This window comes from Mus caroli, chromosome 10, assembly GCF_900094665.2.
Source record: "Mus caroli chromosome 10, CAROLI_EIJ_v1.1, whole genome shotgun sequence".
Lineage (NCBI taxonomy): Eukaryota > Metazoa > Chordata > Mammalia > Rodentia > Muridae > Mus > Mus caroli.
This window is the reverse complement of record NC_034579.1, coordinates 69277690-69302556: the sequence shown is the minus strand read 5'-3', so window position 1 is coordinate 69302556 and position 24867 is coordinate 69277690. Positions and strand designations below refer to the sequence as shown.

At 40.9% G+C, this 24867-nt stretch overlaps 1 protein-coding gene across 2 annotated transcripts in view; it reads right to left on the bottom strand.

Moving 5' to 3' along the window:
• Specc1l (sperm antigen with calponin homology and coiled-coil domains 1 like) overlaps positions 1 to 24867 on the bottom strand; it is a 103127-nt gene that overhangs the window by 41407 nt on the left and 36853 nt on the right. For both annotated transcript variants that reach the window (XM_021173800.1, XM_029482439.1), the window contains exons 6-10: positions 15248 to 15321; positions 14081 to 14256; positions 10367 to 10530; positions 8924 to 9015; positions 4649 to 4739 (exon numbers count right to left, since the gene is read on the bottom strand). In XM_021173800.1, the coding sequence (XP_021029459.1) occupies positions 4649 to 4739; positions 8924 to 9015; positions 10367 to 10530; positions 14081 to 14256; positions 15248 to 15321 (597 nt within the window). The remainder of the gene's footprint in view (positions 1 to 4648; positions 4740 to 8923; positions 9016 to 10366; positions 10531 to 14080; positions 14257 to 15247; positions 15322 to 24867) is intronic.

Sequence of the window (24867 nt, the reverse complement as noted above, 5' to 3'; positions counted from 1 at the left end):
AATACTACTGCTTCAAAGTCCTCTGAAACAGTACACACTCAAGCATTGAGTCACCTCCCCAGGCCTCAAGAAATCATTTGCAAGAGTCTTAGGAACTTGTAGTTTGGAATAAAAAGAGGTACTTTCTACTTAGAAGGCCTAGGAAATAGGAAGGAAAGTTTATTTTCTACATAAGGACATATGTGGCTAAAATCATTAGGAATATTATCATAAACAAACATTGTTTGGTGAGTTGGATGGTTTTTCAAGACAGGGTTTCTCTCTGTAGCTCTGGCTGTCCTGGAACTCACTCTATAGACCAGGCTGGCCTCAAACTCAGAGATCCACCGGCCTCTGCCTCCTGAGTGCTGGGATTAATGGCATGTGCCACCACACCTGACTAAACAAACACTTTTATATAAACAGCCTACAAGCATCAACCAGAGTCCCAAATCCTATCAGCTTTTAAAGGAAGAACATTTCATATACAAATTCTAAAAGACAGAACAGAAACAGAAATCAATGTTTTATTTCCTTCTTTATTGACTTGTGTGCATTGTGTGTGTGTGTGTATACGCATATGTGGAGACCAGAGGTCACTCCTCAGGAGCCATCTACCTTGGCTTCTGAGAAAGGGTCTCTCACTGGTGCCTGGGTCTTGTTAATTAGGCCAGGTGGCTTGCCAGTGAGCACTAAGGACCTGACTGTCACTGCCTCTCTAGTGCTGGACTTACATGTGTGCATCTCCTTGCTCGTCATTCTACATAGGTATTGGTCATCAAACCAAGTTTACACAGAAAGCATTAGACCAACCGAACTATCTTTCTAGACCTATAAGCAATGTTTTAAATAGAATCAATTATGAACCTAAAGTATCATTTCCTTAAAAAATCTTAAGTTTTCCAAAGAACAACGTAGCAAATTAAGGTAAAACAACTGATAAGTGGATATTAGCCCAGAAATTTAGAATACTCAAGATACAATTTGCAAAACACAAGAAAATTAAGAAGAAGAAAGATCAACTTGTGGATACTTCATACCTCCTTAGAATAGGGAATAAAATACCCATGGAAGGAGTTACAGAGACAAAGTTTGGAGCTAAGACAAAAGGTTGGACCATCCAGAGACTACCCCACCTGAGGATCCATCCCATAATCAGCCACCAAACGCAGACACTATTGCATATGCCAGCAAGGTTTTGCTGAAAGGACCCTGATATAGCTGTCTCGTGTGAGGCTAGGCCAATGCCTGGCAAATACAGAAGTGGGTGCTCACAGTCATGTATTGAATGGAACACAGGGCCCCCAATGGAGGAGCTAGAGAAAGTACCCAAGGAGCTGAAGGGGTCTGCAACCCTATAGGAGGAACAGCAATATGAACTAACCAGTACCCCCAGAGCTCCTGTCTCTAGCTGCATATGTAGCAGAAGATGGCCTATTCAGCCATCATTGGGAAGAGAGGCCCCTTGGTTTTGCAAACTTTATATGCCCCAGTACAGGGGAAACACCAGGGCCAAGAAGTGAGAGTGGGTGGATAGGGTTTCGGGGGGACTGGGGGTATAGGGGACTTTCAGAATAGCATTTGAAACATAAATGAAGAAAATATCTAATAAAAAAATGGAAAAAAAAAACAGATATCTAGCCAGACATGGTAGCAAACACATTTAATTTCAACAGGGCAGATAGGTCTCTGTGAGTTTAAGGTCAGCCTGGTCTAAACAGGTCCCAGGCCAGCAAGGGCTACACACTGTGACCCTGTCCCAAAAACAGGAGTGTCAGTTTTGATGGAAACTCTGTGAGAATCGCCCCCTTATTCAGTCTTAGCCCTACACGCACACAGCTGGGAAACTGCTCACTCAGCCAGCGCCAGGCTCTGCACCCCACCTGTCTCTCTATAGTGCATCTGAAGGTCCTTCTCTGTCTCATTTCAGCAGACAGTCACTGATAATACAGCTGCCCTTCCTAAAAAATGTACCAAAACCTTTTTTTCTTTTTTTGAGGTAGGAGCTCACTATGTAGCCCAGACTGGCCTCAAACTCTATTCTCCTGCATCAACCTCCCAAGTCTTAGGTTTATAGTTATGTAACACCACACCTGGATACATTATTCTTAAAATTATATGTAGGAGTAGTTCCGCTGCTGCTTAAGAGACATGAGAAAGACCCTGGGCTCCAGCCCCAGTGCAAAAAGTAAAAGCACCCATAGTAACTGGGCAGCCATAAAGCAGGACATGGGCAGGTTTTCTTAACACATTGTCATTCCAGAAACCCAAGGTAAGAGCAGCACGGGTCCATTTATGTCTGCAGTGAGCAGGCTGGGTTCTGTCTTCATGTAAAGTTGGGTCAGCCCTCTTCAGGAAATGTGACTCACGGGTTATGGTTTATAATGATAAATTCTACTGTATTGATATCTGAGGCTATTATTGCTCTTATTTTTTAAATAGTCTTAAGTTTTGACCCTGTTCCAAGTACTGAAGTCAGGTCCTCAGATGTGGAGTCAGGCATCTCTGCCTGCTGAGAAACCCCACAGGTCTCACCTTTAGTTCATTCATCAAACAAAAAATCATGTGAGCATCTACTACTTGTTGGGTAGTGAGCTTACTGAAAAAGTCAAAGAAGGAGAAGAAACCAAACCAAAACAAAACAAAACTTGAAACTTGCTTGTCACAGAACCCGGAATCTAGAGCAGGACCAAGACAACCACCATTCTGTGAGTAAAGGATTCATGGGAAGAAAAAAATAATAGTAATTCTGGGAAGCAGCTGATGAGACTGGGCTGAGACATCCAGAAAAGATCAAGAAATCCCCACTTGTGAAAAACAGGCTGGTTGGTTTGTTTCCTGAGAAGGGCCTACTCCCTTTCTCCTTTACTTCAATTAGCCAATATGTCAGACTGTGAAGTTGAATTCCCAACAATGGGAAGATGCTGCATAGTTCAACAGCACACACACAGGTAATCTAACACACTACACTATTCAACTTTTTATGGTTTCAACTTTCTTAAAAACAAAACCAGAGATGGAGATGAGTATAAGGGGGGAGCCAAGATTTTTAAGGGTCTAGCTCCTCTTCTAGTACATTGGCCATGCTTCAGGAGATGGCCACAGAGCCAGAAGTATATGGACAGACACACTGGAGATGACAGTTACTCATTTTAAAAGAAAGGAGAAAAGAATGTTGAAGAGAGTAGAAAGTGGCTTCTAACTGCCTGTAACCAATTCCAGGGACCCAGAGCCCTCTCTGGCCTCTGCAGGCACCTGGCACACATAGAGTTTGGGGGCTGTAGAGACCTTGGTTGTGGGGATTGTTTGTGAAGGGGAAGGTGTTCAGCAGGATCTGTGACCTTTGAACAGTGAAAGGTAAGCACGCACTAGTGGTAGCATGTGGGTAGTGCAAATACCTACATGGTCTCTCTGGGCAGCAAGATTTTGTTTCAGTTGAAGTAATCTAGAGAACGACTCTCACAGTTTGTCTTATTTTTCTAATTTCTATGGAAGATGAAAAGTACAAGAAAACAAACTAGAAGAGACCAGGTGAACATACATACTTTTTTACTATTCCCATGTGGGTGCCAGGAACTGATTCTAGGTCCTCTACAAGAACATCAAGCGCTCTTCACTGCTGAGCTATCTTTCCAGTTCCAATAAAATTTTTTTCTTAAAAGATATATTTTATGTATGTGAGTACACTGTTGCTGCCTTCTGACACATCAGAAGAGGGCATCAGATCCCATTACAAGAACAGTCAATGCTCTTAACAACTGAGCCTCCCAATAAAAATTTTAAGTTAAAAAATAGGATGTTGCCAGGCAGTGGTGGTGCATGTCTTTCATCCCAGCACCTGGGAGGCAGAAGCAGACTCTCTGTGAGTTCAGGCCAGCCTGGTCTACAGAGAAAGAGTTCTAGGACAGCCAGGATTATTACACAGAGAAACCCTGTCTTAACAAAACAAAAAGAAGAAGGAAGTATATCAATGTTAATAGAGGGGGTAAAAGAACAGGACAAGGCAAGTAGAAAACATTTATCAAGATGGCAGACTTTAGTTCTGACTCATGAGTAAGCACGGTAACCCTGAATGGCCTACATTTATAGTTATACTAAAATAGGCCCTACTATGTAGACCAGGCTTGCCTAGAACTCAGTCTTCCTGCCTTGTCTTTAAATCTTTTCCTTTGTTTTACTTTATCTATGCCTGTATATTAACGTGTGAGTCTTCAAATGCATCTTGTTGGATCTTAACTTTTTTATGTATTCTGACAATGTCTGTAAAAATGGGAAGGACAGTAATACACTTTTGGTGAGAGCTGCGAAATAGTGTCTTACAGTGACATATACTCTGTATTACTATAATTTAAAAGGCATCAGCCTGGAAGGGGAAATACATATATAACTCCACACTTTAAAGTATTAGGCGGGAAGACCCTGAAGTCAGTTCAAGGCCAGTCTGTCTACATAGCAAGACTTTGTCTCAAAACACAAGAAAAAAGTAAGTATGTCATGAAAGCTTCATGAACAATAACTCATTTCCCTACTTGTAGTTAGGACATGTTAATAAACACTTTGGATATACCAGATCAGCTAGCATAATGTCAGCACTAAGAAAATAAGTTAATCAGCCAAAGAATGTAAAAATTAACAAAACAGTGAAATGATATGAACATGTTATCTGTACCTTGTACAGGAAGCTCTCCATAGTTTGATCTCTTATCTGACAAGGCTGTCAGAGGCTTGGAGGTTGAGATTGGACCACTTATGGAATGTCTCTGAAATGAAAGCAAAGGCATGTAAAATCTAGTCCTGAGAATCACAAAAAAACCAGAGGCTTCCAAGAGTAGATGTTTAATTATAAACGGTGAATAATTCCTTTGTTCTGCTGTGGTAAGGTATAAACACACAATAGACACATACAATGTATGATCTGTAGACTTAAAAAAAAATCCTTGGGACTAAAGAGATGGCTCAGTGGTTAAGAGCACCCACAGGCTGCTCTCCCAGAGGACTCGTGTTCCCAGCACCCACATGGCAGCTCACAACTTTCTGTAATTCCATTTCTAGGGGACATGACACCCTCACATAGATAAACGTGCATGCAAAACACCAATGCATATAAAATGAAAATTAAATCATTTCTATTCCTATGTGGTTTTAAGAAATAATATAGCCAGCATCCTTTTCACTTGGTTTCCTTTAATGGTAGCATCACAATACTGGCACAGTCAAGGCAAGGACACTCCCTCTATACAAAGACACTTCCTTAGGACCCTATTATAGTAACATATACCACTGATCCTAACAGCCTCTGGCACTCTGAATAAAACTTAATTCTTCTCTTTAAAGAACTTAAACAACCATATGCTAATTCACTAAACACAAAATTAAGTTCCAAACTGAAATATGGAAATGTTTCTATAGTGGTTTTATTGTTTTTTCTTGTCCCCATTCCAAACAGACCTCAACTATGCCTCCTACTCAATAATTTGACAACTTCCCTGGATTAGACTGTGGTCTTTAATCAGCACCCCTGACAAAAGCGCTAGTAGGTTGTTTCCTTGTCCACTGATGTAGTCATATACAACAGCCTAAACACCCCTTCCCCTACTACTGCTCTGACCTATAAGATACATAACAGACTGTCCACGCTTCTTTCTGCACTTCTATTTGCTTGTTGGCTTTTCTCCAGCCCCAAAGGCACCCTAAAGACAAAAATCTCACTAAGTAACCCTGGTTGTCCTGGAACTTGCTAGGTATAGACCAGGATGGCCTCAAACTCTCAGAGATCCACCTACCTCTGCCTCTACACCCCAGCCCTCAGCCCTATCTCTCTAAAATCTAACTAACCTCCAGCTACTTGTTTTGCTTTCTCGTAAGAGCTCTGCAAAAGGCTAGCTTCTCCACATCTTCACACCGCTAACCTTTCATTCTGCCCATGGCATGCACTGCTATCTTACTGTGAACTTCATTTCCATCTCCTTGGTGACTGCTGATGCTGACCACCCTTGCATATGCTTACATATAAATCACTTGCCCTTTAGTACATGCTGTCTTCAAGTTACTGCATGCAAGTCTTTTCTACAAGTAAATATTGTAAATATATGCTCTTATGCATGGTATGCCTTTGCTTATTTGCAATGTGTTTAGGGCAAATTTTAAAAATCCTGACACCCAAAAAGCAGTTGTTTTATGACTCATTTGTTCATGTGTGTGTCCTAAATAAGAAGCCTTCTCATGCTCAAAGAATACAAATATTTTCACTATTGTTCCTGTCTATAAGCTTTATGTACAGTGCCATCATTTGAGTCTACTGGTCAAACTCAGTATGTCATACACTTTCTCTACCCTCATACTAAATAACCCTGACAGCTATGCTGAAGTCAGCTCATCTATCCCAGGCCTCTATCCACTCTCTGATCTCTCTTGAATGAAACATACTGTTAATGCCATGCTGTAAAGGTTGAAATCAAGTACTCTAAATCCTCCAAATGTTTTCACATACTCAAATCCTTTTGCATTTCTATATAAATATAAAACTACATCTTATTTTATTGGATTCTATTAAAAAATTGTAAGACTGTTCTTGTTCTGGCAGTCATAACTAGCAGAAATAACCTACTATATTAATTATGTACACTGTATGACAAAATACCCCAATATTTTACAGTGACTTTAAACAATAAACACTTATGATCTCATGATTTCTCTGGATCAAAAGCTTAGCTAGATAACTCCAGCTCCAGGTCTTCGGTGAGCAGGCCAATCTAGCTATCAGTTATCACAAAGATCGATTGGTGGTAAGGTATAGGGGAAATCTCCAGATTTCAAGTTTGTCAGCAGTGGTTGTTGATGAGACTCAGAGCCACTTCTAAGATTACTCAATGGTCCTTGGCACAAACAAGCTCACAATGTGGCAACTACAGAGGGTTTCCTCAGAGAGGGTGAATCTAAGTAGCAAGAAGAGTGAATTTAAGAGGAGCACTCTCAACAGAAGCCAACTTTATAACCTTCTCTGGGAAGTGCCATTATGTTACTGCTGCTATACTCTATTCATTAGAAACAAACCATGGAGTCAGTCAGCCAACACTCAACAAGAGCAGAGCACACAAACAATGCCTACCAGTCCCTGACTCACTGGGAGTTACAGACTGCCCACGACAGTTATTTATAGCTCTCCTAATCCTTTTGGAAGTTACTTTTACAGTCTTTTGGGCAGGCCTAGGCTATCAAGCACTCAAGAGCTAGCTAGATATACTTTATCTCCTAATCTGTTCAAGGGGGTTCTTCATAGTGGCTGATATGAAATCACAGGATTCCCTACCCTGTATAAACTACAGAAAGCGTCTGTCTGAAAAGTCTTCCTGCCAGGCCATATAGGGCTTCACTCCAATCAGGAAAGGCAGCTATGCCCTGAAGAGTCTAGCAACTTCATTTTCCTTGAATGTTGCTTTGTAGCCTCAGATCTAACTGGTATATCCTTTTCTGTTCCAAATTGGATCGTCCTCCCTAAATCACAACCTGAAACTGCCTCCAGGAAAAGAGAGCCTCAGCAGGACTTCCCTCATCTGTCAGTATTGTTTTTCGGGGACCACAGCAGTGCAATGTCTGAAAACAATGGCTTCCTACATTTTACCCAGCTTTCCATTTGTGTTTGAGACAACTCTTGTTGTAACCACATAACAAGCATTCCTGTCCATGAAGTTTTAAAAAAAACCTATCCAGGCAGTAATGGTAAATGCCTCAAATTCTAACACTTGGGAGGCAGAGGCAGGCAGATCTCTGTTGAGTTCAAGGCAGCCTGGTCTATAGTATAGCCAGCACTACACAGAAAAACCATGTCTGAAAAAAAACAAAAAAAAACAAAACAGAAGCTATACATTATTCATCTTATTTGAGGCTTGTCTTACTTGGCATGTTGCTCTGTACCTTTAGATTTCAAATCTGATTAATAAAGAACATTTAAAAAGCATTAAATCTACAGGCAAAACATGGAGTTTCCTTGCCTTCCTTTAGAATGAAGAAGACATCTTGTATAAATGTGAAAATGCAAAGCCACTGGCTGAGAGGCTGCATTTATCTTAGACTGTGAGAGTTTAAAAGTCCACTCACAAATCACAGGGCCAATCATGAAGTGTCAATTAAAAAAGAAAATGTCCCAAGGCCTAACTTTAGGGAGTAAGCCACTGCTACCTGTATTTACAAAACACTAGTTCAGCTACTCTCACCCATGTTAAAGTATTTTGCTTCAGCCATATTCTGAAAGTGGCTGAGAAAACAGCATAACAAGAGGGTCTCTGGAGTACTACAGAGAACAGCCCTCTGCCCTGCTCCTGGATGCACTTCAACAATGGCAAAGAATAGAAATTCTCAAAGTTCTTTATAATGGATCAGCATGTCACATCCTTGAGCTTGACTGTGACAAATGGCCTTCAATGAACAGCACTTCTCTCAATCCATGCCTTGAGTAGACCAACATTTAACTCTGGGTTGTGTATGTGCAAGTATGTAGATATGTGTGCTTGCATTCAGGTGTGCCAAGGAGGCCCAGAAAAGGGTCAGATACGCCCAAGGAGCTCAAGTCATAGGGTATTGTGTGAGGTCTCCCATGAGTGCTGGGAACTGATCATAGGTCCTCTCTGAGACCCATGAGCTCTTTTCACTGCTCAAGCCATTTCTCCAGCCAATAAGTCTGCAAGATTTGAAATGGGTCTATTGGACAGCAAAAGATAAAATGTGCCACCTACAGACTTAGAGAGATCAAAGCTTCCAGAACAGCATCACAATTTACATTTATAATTTGCCCCAGTGAAGCATACTCATGGTATTTTGCCAAGCAAATCTAAAAAACATCCCTCTGAGGCAGTCATCTGTCCACCTGAGACATGTGCATGACTGAAGGAGGATCTAACATGCATATTTAAAGCTGTCTGCGCCTTCAATGATCCTAGGCTCTTACCTGCATGGGAGAAACGGCAGCTGCAGGAGGGGTTTTCATGGGACTTGGACTCAGAGGTGTTCGAGGGATTGCAGCTGCAGCAGCGTTTGGTACTAGGAAAACAGCAAATGGGAAATTTAAGTATAGACACAGCATGGTGCAGGAATGTGTCCTGCACAGGAATTTCTGCAACCAGACGAATGGTTGCTGCTCTAGGCCAGCACTTCACTTCTGCTATTTAATCACAATGTTTAGCTAAAATACTACATAAGGCAATGAACTCTAAGAAAGAAAGAAAACAAGAGGACGGGGCAAAGCTCAGTGGAACAGCATTATAGCACGCATGAGGCCCTAGGTTCCAGCCCTAGCATCACTATTTCTATAGTTTTAAGAAACTAAGAGGCAGGCAAGGTAGCAAACACCTATAACCTCAGTACTGCAGAGGCAGAGGCAGAAGGATCACAAGTTGAAACTAGATTGAGCTACTTCTATCTAGGTCAACCTGGGCCGCATAGTAGAGCCCTATCTCAATAACCAATACGAACACACAAACACACACACACACACACACAGAGAGACAGAGACAGAGACAGCGACAGACACATAGACAGAGACAGTATACAGCTTTTATGACAGATTGCAGATATATCTTCAGGGTTCACGCTGTAAGAGCTATATCATCAAGAGTCTAGCTTGCAGTGTACAGAAGAGAATCCTGAGGTTACAGAACTTTGATCTGAACTTCATTCCAATTATCCAGGATTTTAAACAAGAAAAACTCTCTCAAAGGCAAAAGATGAAACTAATTCCAAGTTTACTGAAATTAATAGTCGAAGGTGCCTTGAACTAATGTCTTTGACTCTAGAGATGAGGAAAGAGAAGAGAACAAGGAAGCTCATGGGGGAGGCTCGACAGTGAGGAAAAGACGTTAGGTTAGGTTCCTAGGTTTCTGGTCTCAGTAACTGGGTAGAACTCTGTTGACAATAGAAATGGAGAACAATGAAGAGAAGACTCGGAGAATGAGATCTGGTCTGGCATAAGGATGCTCAAGTGTCAGTGTCAACAAGGCACCTGGGTATACAGGACTGAGAAATTCAGAGGAAGGTTGGGAGCTAACGTTATGTATCCAGAAGTCTGCACATAAAGAAGATACAAGAAGTCACGGGAGTGAGTATGATCCGCCTAGGGAGAAAAGACACTGGGTGGCCTGGGAAGTAAGGCAAACAGCTGAGACCAGGATTTCTAAACTGAGGTACATTCCGAATGCTGCAGAATGGGCCTTAACTCATGATACCATGCAACACTATGTGATGCTATATGGCACTGTATGATACCATAGTCAACCTGATGAAACTCAGAGAGTACGGCGTATGGTAATACAGAATACCGAACTAGACAAGGAGGATACGTCAGGTGAGCAGAACCATAAGCCTTGCAATCCACACACACATGTAATCAAGTTACCTTGAGATGCACTGTCAAAAGACTTGATGAGGGTTTTTACTGTGGGAGTTGGTTCTGAGGAAGTGGAGGACCTTCTACTCAGTCCCATCCCTTGCCTCAAGGCTGCCAAATCTCTTTCAACAGCATTCATGTAGTTATACACCCGGCCACGCTCCTCCTCTTGCCTACAAACAGGAAAATAAAGGCATGGCATGTATGAGAAAATGCCCATTTTAAAATTTCTGACTGAAAAGCATTAAAAGTTATTAGGGTTTGGTTTTTGCTTTTGCCTTTTGTTTTTTAGCTTTTTTAATTGTACCAGTTGAACACAATTGCCTGACCTAATATTATTTGCCTGGTAGACAGCAGGAAATGATACTGAAATGTTCCTATCAGGTGATCCTAAGCAAGTTAAATAGCCATCAAATTCCATCTGCATTAAGTGTCAGGTGAGGACATCAGTAATCAATTAGCAGTAAGTCAGGAGGCAGACCGGCCTCAGCCGGACACAACTGGGAATCTCTGGTTCTGTGCTGCCAGTAAGGCGCAGCCCTTCTCAGGCACGGGGGAATTCACTAGCAGAGATAATCTACACTGGTTCCAGCTAAACACTGCTTCACAGAGACACACAAAGGAGTAAGACGAAAAGTTCCATCTTCCTAAGAAGAGGTAAACTACTGTATCTCCAGAGAATCCCTCCAACGGGCTCGAAAAGCTCACGGAGTCAGTTAAGGCCATAAAACATTTTACTGTCTTAATGAGACACTGTTTGAAAGACAGTAAAAATATTTTATAAAAAAAAACCCTTATTTTCCAAATTCAAAAATTTTTAAGAATAATGTGTCTTATCTTTAAAAAAAAGATTTATTTATTTCATGTATGTAAGTATACTATTACTTTCTTCAAACACACCAGAAGAGGGCATCAGATGCCATTACAGATGGTTGTGAGTCACCATGTGATTGCTGGGATTTGAACTCAGGACCTCTGGAAGAGCAGTCAGTGCTCTTAACCACTGAGGCATCTCTCCATCCCCCCTTTTTTTTTTCTTTAAAAGAAACTTTTTTTTTTACATTCTGTTTTAAAATTTTATTTTATGTGAGTACACTGTAGCTATCTTCAAACACACCAGAAGAGGGCATAGGAGTCCATTACAGATAGTTGTGAGCCACCATGTGGTTGCTGGGAATCGAACTCAAGATCTATGGTAAAGCAATCAGTGGTCTTAACCACTAAGCCATCTCTCCAGCCCATTACATTTTTAAAAGAATGCATTTAGCCAGGTGAGGTAGTACATGCCTTTAATCTTAGCACTGTGGAGGCAGAGGCAGATCTCTGTGAATGCAAGGCCAGCCTGGTCTGTATAGTGAGCTCCAAAACAGCCAGGTTACATACAGAGAGACCCTGTCTCAAAATAGTTAGTTAGATAGATGGATAGATAGATAGATAGATAGATAGATAGATAGATAGATAGATAGAATTTAACTGGTTAGATGACAACTATATTCTGGTTACTAAATTTTTGCTGGGCTGAAAAGTAACTTAGTCCTGAGCCCCTGCCTAGACAGGTAGAAAACCCTGGGTTAAATCAGCAGTACCAGAGGGGAAGTAAGCTGCAGCAGACTGGAGACATAACACAGCACTTGGTGAGTGTGAATGAAGGTGTGTTTGAGAATCAGCACTCCAAGAAGAAAAGCCAGCTATGATACGGAAAATGAAGCTGTGTAAATAAACTTCTCCTATCTTATCCATTAAAATCCACCGGTCTATCATAGACTTTGAAAGAATTTCCTACCCATCTGATTCTATAACATCATACATCAATTATAACAAAACATTGGCATTTCGCAGACATTTCATTCAGATGCCTTTAATTATATAACGAATTTAAGTCATATTTGCTATTACTAATGATAGCATCAAAATACTCCAAGCCCAGTGAGATGGCTTATCAGGGAAAGCTGCTCGATGCCAAGTCTGACAACCTGAGTTTGATGCCCAGAACACACACAGCAGGAGAAAACCAACTTTTACAAGTTGCCTTCTAATTTTCAGATGTACAGAGTGGCACAAACACAAAATAACCAAATACAATTTAAAAGAAAAAAAGTCGCCGGGGGTGGTGGTGCACGCCTTTAATCCCAGCACTTGCGAGGCAGAGGCAGGTGGATTTCTGAGTTCGAGGCCAGCCTGGTCTACAAAGTGAGTTCCAGGACAGCCAGGGCTACACAGAGAAACCCTGTCTCGTAAAACCAGAAGAAAAAAAAAAAGTCTCTTTAAATCTTCATCTCCCAGTGGCAGAACAAAGTTTTCCAAAATTCCCAGGCTCCCTTGAAGACCGACTTTTCGTCATCAGCAAATACCAGCAGCTGTCCCCTCAATGGACAGGACCACATTACTTACTAGGAGAAAGCAGCTCAGACTAAAGCCAGCACAGTGCTCACCTCAGCCACCTCACACCTGGACACAGGGTTTAAAGCAGAAGTGCCAGCTCACACTTCCACTTATCACATGGAAGGTTGGAAACAGGGCACTCCAGGGCTGGGATTTGGTAAACCTTTCAACAAAGGTATTTTAAGTGAAACCCATGTTTTGTTAGGCAGTTTTGCACTAGAAAAAACAAAAAGTTAGCACATGTTATAATGAGCTTGACTTTGATACGAAGGCCAGGCCGTGGGTCATCAAGTTTACCTTTGTTCTTCACTATCAATGCAAAAATCAGTGCAAAGCATCAACTTCCGGTTAGTATTATTATGAAGACTAAGTGCAAGGGGCCCTGGAAGGTTTCATCACTCTAACAACAGCACAGTACACGATGGCTCTCTCTCATCATTTAATAGTGTGTGGGGGTGCCTGCAGAGGCCAGAGAGAGCAACATGTTCCCTGGAGCTGGAGTTACAGGTAGTCCTGAGCTGCTGGAACTAAACTCAGATCTTTTGGAAAAGCAGGAAGTACTCTTAACCACTTCCACCTTTCCAACCCAAGATGCCGCGTCTTTTGGTAGGCATCTCCTTGAAACATAAAGACTAGTAAACTTTCAGGATCCCATGGAATGATCCTTCAAGAACAGAATTTTAGGGCTTAGTGGTAGAGTGATTGGTAGATGTAAGGCCCTAGGTTAATCCCTAGCATGACAGATGGATGGATAGATGGCCAGACAGAACCAACTTCTAAACTCAGGGTAACTATCAAATGAGGCATTTCTGACACATAAACTCATTCCCCAACTCAGATGGAATGTTACTGTGGGAACTCAAAACATATCACAGGTATAATCTCATGTGGCCATTTTTATGAATTTCCAATGATCTCTGTGTGGAGGGTACTAATGTGGAAGACTTTTAAAAAAAAGGAACTTCCTCAAGTGAATGATGGAAAGAAACTTACACTGTACTGATCGACTGTTTTTCCAAATTGGTAACTTAAGTTTACAGCTGGCTGCTTCCATCCCTCTACGAGCATTAGCTCTCTTACCCACGAGAGTACTATAAAGTAGCTCACAGGCCTTCATGTTACAGCTGAGAGAACTGAGGCACAGGGCACGGGGCACAGGGAGATGAACACTGTTAACTGAGAGCACACCGCCACCAAGAGGCAGGGCCAGACAGCCTGCTTCCAGACCTCTAGTCTACAGAGAAATAAGAGGGCTGCACTGTGAGCGAGCGTCAGGACTAAGAGCAGCACCAGGGCCACATCTGTTCCTTACTGAAACACAACCGGTGTCTCAGAACGTACTTGCGTGACTTTATTTCCTCCAATTCTTTTGTGAGTTTCTCATTTTTCTCTTGGGCCTCATGTAGCCGTCGCTTTAGATCACCGATCTCTTCTTGGGCTTCAGACTTGATATCATTTGCAATGACCACTGCAGTCTGGAGATCAGCCTGAAATTGCCGCCATTCTGCAGACTCTTCCTACATTAAAAAACTAAACTCTTATTTCCAAAACAAAGCGATGAAGATTTACTTAAAAGCAATAAAGTTTATGATTAGTTTGCCCTAACACGTCAGACTCTTGAATCGAGACTTGTTTTAATCCCAAGAATTGCTGCTATCTATTTTTAAAACAAAGCAACTCTTTATCAGTGAACTTGTTCTTAATGAGGGAAGATTTGCCATCTGAGCCTCCTACCGAGGCATTAAGTATTCAGAGTGCTCAATAAATATTAATGAGGAAAATTTTTAGGCTACTCCTTCCTCATGCAAGTTTCAAAGCAAGTGTTATGAAAATAAATATCATCAAAAATTTAGAGCTTTACCTCTGGAACTCTCAAGAAGGTATATAAATGGTATGTGAACCACACAGTAAAAAAAAAAAAAACCTATAAATACCCTGACATCAAAAACGAGCAGGAAAAAAAAAAAACTAAAGTAAAGGAAAAGGAAGAGGAAGCCAGAAGAAAAACTGAACTTAGTGCAGGCAGACACAGTCATACAAAGAGGCGTAAGGAACTGAGCACTCTGCCGCTTCCCACAGACAGAAGGATACGGGTGTGGCTGGGCGGAGACGTCTCCCCAGGGGCCTCACTTCCCCCAGAGCCACAGCTGGGCCTTGCCTGCGCCCTCTCATCCTCAAAGCAATTTTCTGGTACCATGCCCACACATCTTAGCAGCATGGATGCCGGCAGCCAACCCAACTCAGCACAGAAACCTCACATACAAACAGCCTGCTCTCTGATTTTAAAATCAAAAGTTAATAAACTTTATTTTTAAAACACATCTTTCCATAAATAACTACCAGTACATTCTCCTACCGTAAAAGCAGTGCCAGTCCCAACTTAAAATAATGGCACTTGCTTTCAGCCCAGTGTGGCTGATATCCTACCCTATCTGCAGACTAAAGTACCAGTACACATTTCAGAATACCATGTTTCCTAGTGAGACAGCACATGAAGATTCATCCTACCCGAAGCCTCCTGTGAAGCGTCTTGATTTCTCTTTCCATGTCATGCTTTTGGTCTTGGAGTTTCTTAACTGTATCTGAAAAGACCACAAAGATTAAATATTTCTTTTTAAACCTAAAGTTCTTAATGATCTTAAATGTTCAAAAGAAATGACATAAAAAGAGGTGTTAAAAATATGATCATCTAAATAGTTTTCCTATGCAGAAACGTGTTTACTTTCATCACAAAACTTAAAAGCATGAAAAGAATATTCAATCCAAGACTACAGTTTCTGCATCATTTCCTAAGTAAACTGGAAGCAATTGTTGGAAACATACATATTATTGGCACAACGCCAATCAAAACAGCATTGACTACTATTAAATTCTCAACTTTTAATCACAGAAGTTATCACTCTAAACCGTGCAAGCATAACTCCCCTTTCACACTGGAATAAATTCCAGAAACATGAAATCAGTAAAATTATTTTTAACATTGATTGTAATATCCAGAGAGCTGCCAATTAATCTGTGGAATAGTAGCACTAAATACAATAGGAAATTACATTCTCTGCTTGTAAGAAGTTCTGCCTTAAAAGCCACACACAGAGAAATGCCTCAGGAGCATACCACGTTGTAACTGCTCTGCTGGACATCGGTCACACTCCTTACTCTCACAGCTCAGGAATAAATCACTTCTCAGATATGCAGCAGGAAAGGCAGTTATGTATGGAAATAATCCTGTACTAAGATTTTGCCTATTGATGCTATAGTTCTCTCCATTCTCAAACATAGTCTTTCTCTCCTCCTCCCACAAATACATAAAATGAAAATAAACCACTCTCAAATTCAGGACCTCATATGCTACGCATAGGTTTTCAACCACTGAACATATCCTGAGTCATGATACATATATTTAACCCTTTTGTTTGTTTTTGAGACAAGATCTCATTATGCTCACTATGTAGCTCTAGTTGTCCTGGAACTCACTATGTTGGTCAGCCTGGTCTTGAACTCACAGAGATCCACCCAACTGCCTCCCAATGCTGGGATTAAAAGTGTGGATCACTACATTGGGCTTTTTAAAAATCAATTTGTGTGTTTGTGTGTGTGTGTGTGTGTGTGTGTGTGTGTGTGTAAAACAGAGAGAGGAGAGAAAGAGAGAGGGAGAGAGATTACTTGATTGTACATTTAGTGAGCACAGGTAAAGAGGTCAGAGGACACCAACAAAGTTGGTTCTTCTCTTCCACTGTGGGTTCCAGGACTAAACTCAGGCACGCTTCTCTCATGAGCCCACGATATATTAAAAATGATACAAAGTAACTTCAGTTATAAGATATTAGTACAAACTATTATTAGGAGCACATAATATTTTCTAATGTTGGATAAAACGAGATAAAACAAGATAGAGAGATGTCTAATTTTAGCAGCCAACAGTTAATGTCTCCACTGGAGACACAGTGCCAAAAAGAAAGCTGAGCTAGGGGAGCAGAGTGACTTCTCTTCAAAGAATTCAACTTCGGAGGCTGTCCTGTGAGAAGCCTCCTTTAAGCTGGACAGACGGACCACCCAGTCCAGTCAAGGCAAGTCCACACAATGAGAGGACGAGTCTATGGCCCTGTTCTCTGCTAACACAAACGGGGGAACTCTGAAGTCAGTGGGTCTGGCTCCTTGTCAGCTCATGCGCATGGCTGGGTTCAGACATTCAGACACAAAGAGTGAGGACAAAAACTGAGAACACTAGAAATTCCACTTTTTCTTTACATTCAGTCTACTTATGTATAAGAGGTTTTGTTATTTTGTTTTGATACAACATGCATTTAGCCCTTGTTGGCCTGGAACTTGCTACACAGTCTAGGTTGGCCTTAAAGTCACAACAATCCACCTGCCCAGGTTCAATTCTCAATACCCACACGGCACCTAACAACTGTCTACAACTCTAGCCCCAGGGTATCTGAGAAACATACACACAGGTAAAACACTCATTCATTCATATTCTCTCATTCATATTCTCTCATTCATATATATATATATATAGTTGTAAAGGAAGACATAATTCCTCAGACTGCCAATTGTGTTAGTACTAGCTGTTAGGTCCTGGCATCTTAATCTTTGTTGCACTTTTGTTTGTTTGTTTTTTGTTTTGTTTGTTTGGTTTTGGTTTTTATTTCGAGACAGGGTTCCTCTGCATCACCCTGGCTGTCCTAGAACTCACTCTGTAGATCAGGTTGGCCTCGAACTCAGAAATCCACCTGCCTCTGCCTCCCAAGTGCTGGGATTTGTGGCACATTTAACTGCACTGGGCATCTTAGACTGGTTATAAAATTCTAATTCCTTCAGCTGTCTTTGTTCTTCTGGTCTCTTCTCCATCAACCTGCACATTCATGTTCACAGAAGGCACACAACCTCTCCTCTTAACAAGAACATGTGTTGCTACTGGTGTGCACACAAATTAGTGCCTGTCATTACTCTTTTATACATAAAAGGAAAGCTGGCAGACAGGGACATATTTAAACAGCATAAATTGTACTAGGCAGGTCTTTAGGGCCGTGATTTCAACTTTATGATCACGGTCGTACTTTTCCTCTGAGACAGAAAGTTAAGAAATGGCAGCACGCTTCTCCTGAGATTGAGGGGTTTCTAAGGTCTTTTGGGTTTTGTTTGTTTGTTTGTTTTGTTTTGTTTTGGTAAAGACTACTGCTACCTAGCACAGCCTATGGCCACACAAGGAGGAAGTATCACCTCAACTCAGGAATTTTCAAATGAGCTGCTTTCCTCTCCAGTTTCCCTAGTGTGAGCGACACTGCCACCTACTGTCTTCAATTCAAATTGTATCACAAACAAGAACTATTATCTCCTTGCTTTTAAATTACAGATTAAACCTCCAATTTTTTTTTACAGAACTATTTTTATTCTAGAAATCTGACAAACTGCACTTGCATTATTATTCCATCTAACTTTCCTCTGAACAGTTCTGGAAACTGCCCTTCTTGCTTAGTAATGGGCGTCTTAACTGGCTCTCTTCCAATGGCCTGTCCCTGACAAAGCAAGAGAAAGCCATGCTAGCTCTCATATGCCCACCAATCATGCAGCCATTACTGGGCAGTTACCATGGGCTCAGACTCTGGCTCTGGTCCTCTTGTGGACTTATTAAACTCACCCAGATTCCTGTAGCCCAAAAGCTCTCTGGGTACTACCATCAGCTGCTTCCATCTGGTCCAGCATTTCCCAGAAAATGAATTAAATATTATTTTCAGAGCAAAGGAAAAGTCAAGAGTAAATAATCTGTTACAAGAGATAGGCAATGTGTACAGAACCTGGGAGAAGATACAAATGGTTTTCAAATGAACTATAGAGTTTTACTTTATTTTTTAATTTTGTTCAAATCTTTATTCTCCCATTCTCCAAAAACTGTGGTTATAACTTTTTTCTGAATTCTAAAAGTAAGATATGTTCACAATAAAACAATTAGAAGATAGAAGTTGTAACGAGGTAAGATTACCTTTATTTGCATTTGACTCCCATCCTTCTAGATCTGTGAGTGTGCACCATTTGGTTTGGGTTTTTGTTTGAACTTGGTCTTGCTGTGTTGCCCAGGCAAGCCTTAAATTCCTGCAGAGGCTCAAGATATCCTTCCTACCTCGGCAACATACTACATGGGACTAGAGATACACTACCACATCTGCCTAGTTTTTTTCTTTACTAAGCACAATGAGATTATATTTGTACTGTTTCGTAAGGCTGTAGCAAATAATGGACTCCATTATCAGTAAATCCAGATGTGTAGTAGGATCTAGATGGCCCCAGAGTAATTTATTAAAGGAACATATCAGAATTTGTTTTCAAAATCTCCTTTTAACAGACTTAACATAATTTCCAACTTTTTGTTATAAATACAGCAAAGCTGTTACACAACTGTTCAGATATTATGTGGAGGAAAGTTCCAAAGGTAGAAATGATGAAGGGTCCTTTGCAAGTACCAACCTAAGCTAATTCAGTGTACACTAGAAGGGTCTACCTCAAGAACACTGTTAAGTTTCTTGGATTGTCTGTCTGTCTGTCTGTCTGTTTTGAAAGGTCATCAGTTCACTTATGGTTTAACAGCACAATGAAGTCAGCATTTTAAAGGATCACTGTACCTGGCTGCCATTCTCATGTCACGTTACATTTGAAGCTTTAGGTGGATCTAAAGTGCAGACTTGCACTGCAGCTGGCTTTGTCTCATCTTCTAGCCAGTGTACTGAGCTCTGTCCATTCCATCCTCACTGGCATAATGGCAATGAGAACGGGAACTCACACTGTGTACACAAGCTATTTACTAGATTACAATTATTGAAAGTGTAGATTGTGGGGCTGGAGAGATGGGTTAGCAGTTAGTTAAGAGCAGTGGATGCTCTTGCAGAGGATCCAGGTCCTGTTCCCAGAACCAACATGGCAGCTGAGAACCATCCATAACTCAGTTCCAGGGGATTCTGCACCCCTTTACGAACTCTCAGGGCACAAGATACACACAGTGCACTTACACACACACACACACACACACCTCATACATATAAAATAAAATATATCTTTAAAATATAGCAGACTATTTCCAAGTTCTGCGGCAAGCCCAGATGCACATCTATAATCCTACAGCGCTGTTTCTAAGGACAGGTTCCTTGAAGTGAACTGCTGACTCTTTTAATAAAAATTTCTATCAACATCCTTAGAAAGATGCAGCAATCACACTCTTCTTAATGGCACATAAGACTATTCTTCCTTCTTCTTGCTTGCTATCAATCTTTTAATTCTTTCACATATGCTTAATGAATACTGGCATCGTTTTCTTTTTATTTCTTTTCCATGCCAAGTATCTATCTTTTTCTGATTTGCCTATTTATATACTTTTACTATTAAAACGTGTGTGTATATGTATGTGTGTGTGTGTGTGTGTGTGCCCTTTCTCTTATTCCCTTGAGACAGGGTCGCTTCCAGAACCAATGCTTGCTACTTCAGCTAGGCTGGCCAGCCTGTCTGCTCTCTCAAGCATACGTAGACATGTCCAGTTTTCTGTTTTCTTTTGCTGGGGTTCAAATTCAGGACCTCATGCTTACAGAGTAAGTTCTTACTCACTGAGCCAGCTCCCCAGACTCAACTCGGGACACATGCTACTTCTCGATCATCACCATCGTCATCATCATCATCACCATCACCACCAACAACCATCACCACTACAACCACATCATCAATGTCACTACCACCACCATCATTTGTCATCGTCACCATCACCATCACTCTTGATTTAGACCAGGCTTGCCTTGCACTCATAGAGATCACCTGCCTATGCTGGGATTAAAGGCATGCTCACCATCACACCCAGAACATGAGTCAGCTTTGCTAAATTGGTGACAAAGTCCCTAGCTTTATCTGGGGTGCTCATTAGTTGATTTTCTTTTAGTCACCTGTTTCTTTTTTAAGATGATAAAATGCCCATTAAGTCTTCACTGTGACTTATACACATCACTCCGCAACTGCAGGTGTCACTGTGCACCCACAAGCTTCTCTGGAACAGCAACTAGTAAAGGCTCTGCGACGCCACATCAACAGGAGGACTGGACCCTAGCCAGTGCTGGGAGGGGTGTCCAATTCACAGTGGGATCTAACTTACTTTTCCCTCCAAGTAGTTCTCTCTCCCAGACCACACGGTAGCCTACCATTCTGGAGACACAATCCACTTCCCTTTCTGACACCAAGGTCATTCAAAGAACCCTGGCATCCAATTCTACTCCTTTATCCACAAGAATCTGGGCTCAGAAGCAAATAAGCAAAGCAGGCAGGTAAGTGGAGGACCTCAATCCAGTGCCCAGCCCTGAGCGGGCAGTTCTAATAACATGTTGATCCCTTCCACCCAGAGCCTGCTGGGAACATCATTCCTCTGAGCCTCACTGTTCTCCTGGACTGTAGGCTTTTCTGTTCTGTTTAATTGCTCCAAACCTCTGACTCTATGCTTTCTGTACTCCAGAAGTTACTCAAAATTACTCATCCACTCGCACTCTCGGCATTAGCTCCACTGAGGCTTCACACTTCATTCCTAGTCTTCTTTTATAGAAAGGAAGGGCATGGTAGTCTGAAGCCGTGTTCTGAACTGAAGTTCTGCATTTACATGGCACCTTTCTATCTTAAATGCTAAGGCGTTTACACTTGTTCTGCTTTGTAGTTTTTATTTCTCTGCAGTTTCCCATTTGTCCCTTAATCTGAGTGTCTTCTCCTTCACATACTTGAGCCCAGGAGTGGTTGTAAAATCCTACATAACAATTCCAAGGTCAGGAATTTATCTTGGGGTGACTGAGGAGCAACTACTATTGAAATTATAAGGCTTATTTGGGAGCTGATGAGGAGGTTCTAAGCTTGTTAAAATATTCCACAGAAGAAATCTTGCTCTCTCAAACAACACAAATTCATGTATCATGTGCTGGGTTAACGCCAAATGTGAGAATTTTCTAGAAAAAAAAATTAACTGCCATCAAACTCCAGAGAAAAAGTAACTGCAATATAACACTAGAGATCTAACATAAAATATAAAATTTGTTTAGACACTGGTTATTATTTAAGAGAGAGAGGTATAGTATACACTTATTATCCTATAACTGTAGAAACTAAGAGGCACAGGGTCATGAGTTTAAAGCTGGCCTAAAGTAAATAAAAACCCAAACAGATGAATATATAAGGCTAGAAGAAAGCTTGCTTAGCATGAGGTCCTGGGATCAGTCTGAAGGACTATAAAAAAGGAGTTACTAAAACCTGGGAGTAAATAATGCTATAAAGAAACATTTTGATGACAGCTGGAGAAATCTAATTATGAGCTATTAGTTGATACTAGAAAACTAAGAAAAATTTTACTAGAAGTGCTCAGTAAAATCTTCTTTTAGGAATCACATTTAAATATTTAAGAATTAAACATCATAGGGTTAGTATTAAGTAGTTCAACATATACATACAAAGACAATACAAGCACTAGGTAATAATTATTCTTCTAATACTAATGTACATTTGAACTTTTCATCTTAAAAAGTTGTAAAAGAAGCTATATACATTTTTTTAATTAGTCTTGGGGTTTTTTTGGTCATTTTCTAGTTAAAATCCATATGTGAAAAATGAATGACTTGTGATGTTCTGCCCCCAAGATCTTCATCATTTAACATCTTCCTAGCTAATGCCCCAGTTACCACAAGATGTCACTCCTGCCCACGAGCAAAACCACAAGGACTGACGGCATGGGAAACAGGGCAGTACCGGTGTACCCAACGGACAGTACAAGAAGCTTCCAAAGTCACTCTGGAAAACTTAAACACTTCTTACAGGCAAGAAGCAAAATCGCCCCGCCCCTCTCTGAGGCTTTATGAAGTACTACTGGTTGGGGGAAGAGGTGTGCTCTTCAGTAGTGTAACTACTGGTGACTCAACCATATGCCTATAAATAGCCCAAATTAAAAAAAAAAAATCCACCCACATTCCTGTAAGTAACCCTAGCAGAACTCACAAGTGCAAATAGCTGAGAAGAGGAAGGGAGAAGCAGGAGGTAGACAACAGGGTAATGTGATCATGGTCAAAATATATGTGCATATCAAAGTGTCTAAGTGAAACACTGTCACGTCAAATTAATATGTGCTAATAAAAACTTTAAAATGTATAATTAAAAAGCAGAATTAAATAAATTCTCACAAATACAAAAGGTATACTAAATCCAGGGTCAGAGAGATGGCTCCGCAGTTCAGATTGCTTGCTGTTCTTCCAGAAGAGCCTAGCTTGGTCCCCAGCACCCATGTCAGACTGCTCACAACCACCTGGATCTCCAGCTCCAGGGGCTCTGGCACCCTCCTCTGGGCTTCTTGAACATCTAGTCCACATACAGACATGTGTGTGTGTGTAAAAATTTAAAAGTTAAAAATGTTATATTTTTTACAACTCTAAAAATAAGTGCTGAAAGTTCTTATCGTTTGGTTTTTAACTCTGAAACGAGACCTTATTGTAGTGGCTGAAGACAGCTTAGAACTCTGTCAAATAAGCACTGGAGCACAGATGAGTCACTAAGACCACCCTGAAGGGTTAAGTTGTGGATGAGAAATTTCATGGCAGTCACAACAACACCATCTTCTTTAAAAAATTCAGTCCCACCACTGACTATTTTAATAGGGGTCTCAGAATGTTCAACAAAACCTTGGTCAATCCAGATTCACAATCAGCTAACCAGAACTTAGAATTCCCAAGTTCTAGCCTGAACATTTCCCACACCTGACCTGCTCTTCTTCAAGTATCTTCAATGTCACCATCAGCCTATCGATAGGGCCAATACGATACTTGCTTTGTCAAGAAATGATGAACTGAGAGTGTCGGAAGGAGTGTTGCATACACCCATTGTCTGAAAGACTTTAATGCATCAGACATGCCTACTCCAATCACTCTATCTCTAGGTCTGTAATATAAAGGCATATAAAAGTGAGGCTGTAGTTCAGTGGTAAGAATGTGAAATTTACATGGACAAGGTCCTGAGCTTCACCTCCAGCATCGCACAAAAGGCAGTAGGAATACAACTCACTTGTCCTATCAGCTGCCATAGCTAGTTTCTATATCTACCCATCAGCCTAATTTCTTCCCAGAACTCCTTGGGGGTATAGTAATCACAGCCCTTCACCTGAAACACTCAGTGTGTGGTTTCTAAGAACAGTGATATTTTATGTAAACATAGTGTAATTATCAACTTCCTAAATGTATTATTAGCATATCTTTAATCTCTTAGCCACAACTCAATGTTTGATTAATGCCTTTATATCATTTTCCCCTGTAGTAATGGGCCTGTCTAGACATGGGTATTACATCTAATTATCCTGTCTCCTGAGTCTTCTTTTATCTGGGACCTTTCTATAGCCTTTCTCTTTCGCAACACTGATGTCTCTAGGGCTGCAGCCCCTCCACACCTCTGCTACTAGCACATGCTCATGCTGTCTGTCTGTTTCTCTGTGGTTGGCACGTGCCTCAGTCAAAACAGCCCTCACTTGTGCTATGCCCAGTATCACATGCCTCTATGACCCACATGAAAACCCAAACCACTGCTCAGCTTCCCTACTACATAAGGAGTTGCTGTTTCTTTTCTGTCCTGTAATCAATAAACAATTCATGAGAAAATAGATTAGGTTCATATAAAAATCTGATTGCTCAACTTTCTTACAAATACAAAATAAAGTTTAAAAATCAATTCATTCAATGTACAATGAAACTTTAAAATGCAGGTTTCATTCTACCATGACACAAAATTCTCAGAATAATAAGAAAAATCAAATAAATTTAAAAACACAAAAACCTGTGTTCCATGATCAGGATGCTACAAGATTAACCTATTTTATTTTATTTTTTCCAACTCTGTTCACTTGCAATCACTAAACATAAATTAATGGCTTTTCTTATGGTCTGGAAAATAACTGACTGTTAGCTTCTCATTTCAGAGATTCTCATTAATTAGATACAATGTTCAAGTAATGCTTCTATGGAACATCTGAGAACATAGTTGACCCAGAGTTTCCCCACTAAGGTGTGAAGCACGCCTCTGTCAAAGTGTCTTTCTGTAGGTCAGTGTGCTACTGTGTCCATACTGTGTGTTATTCAGAACTG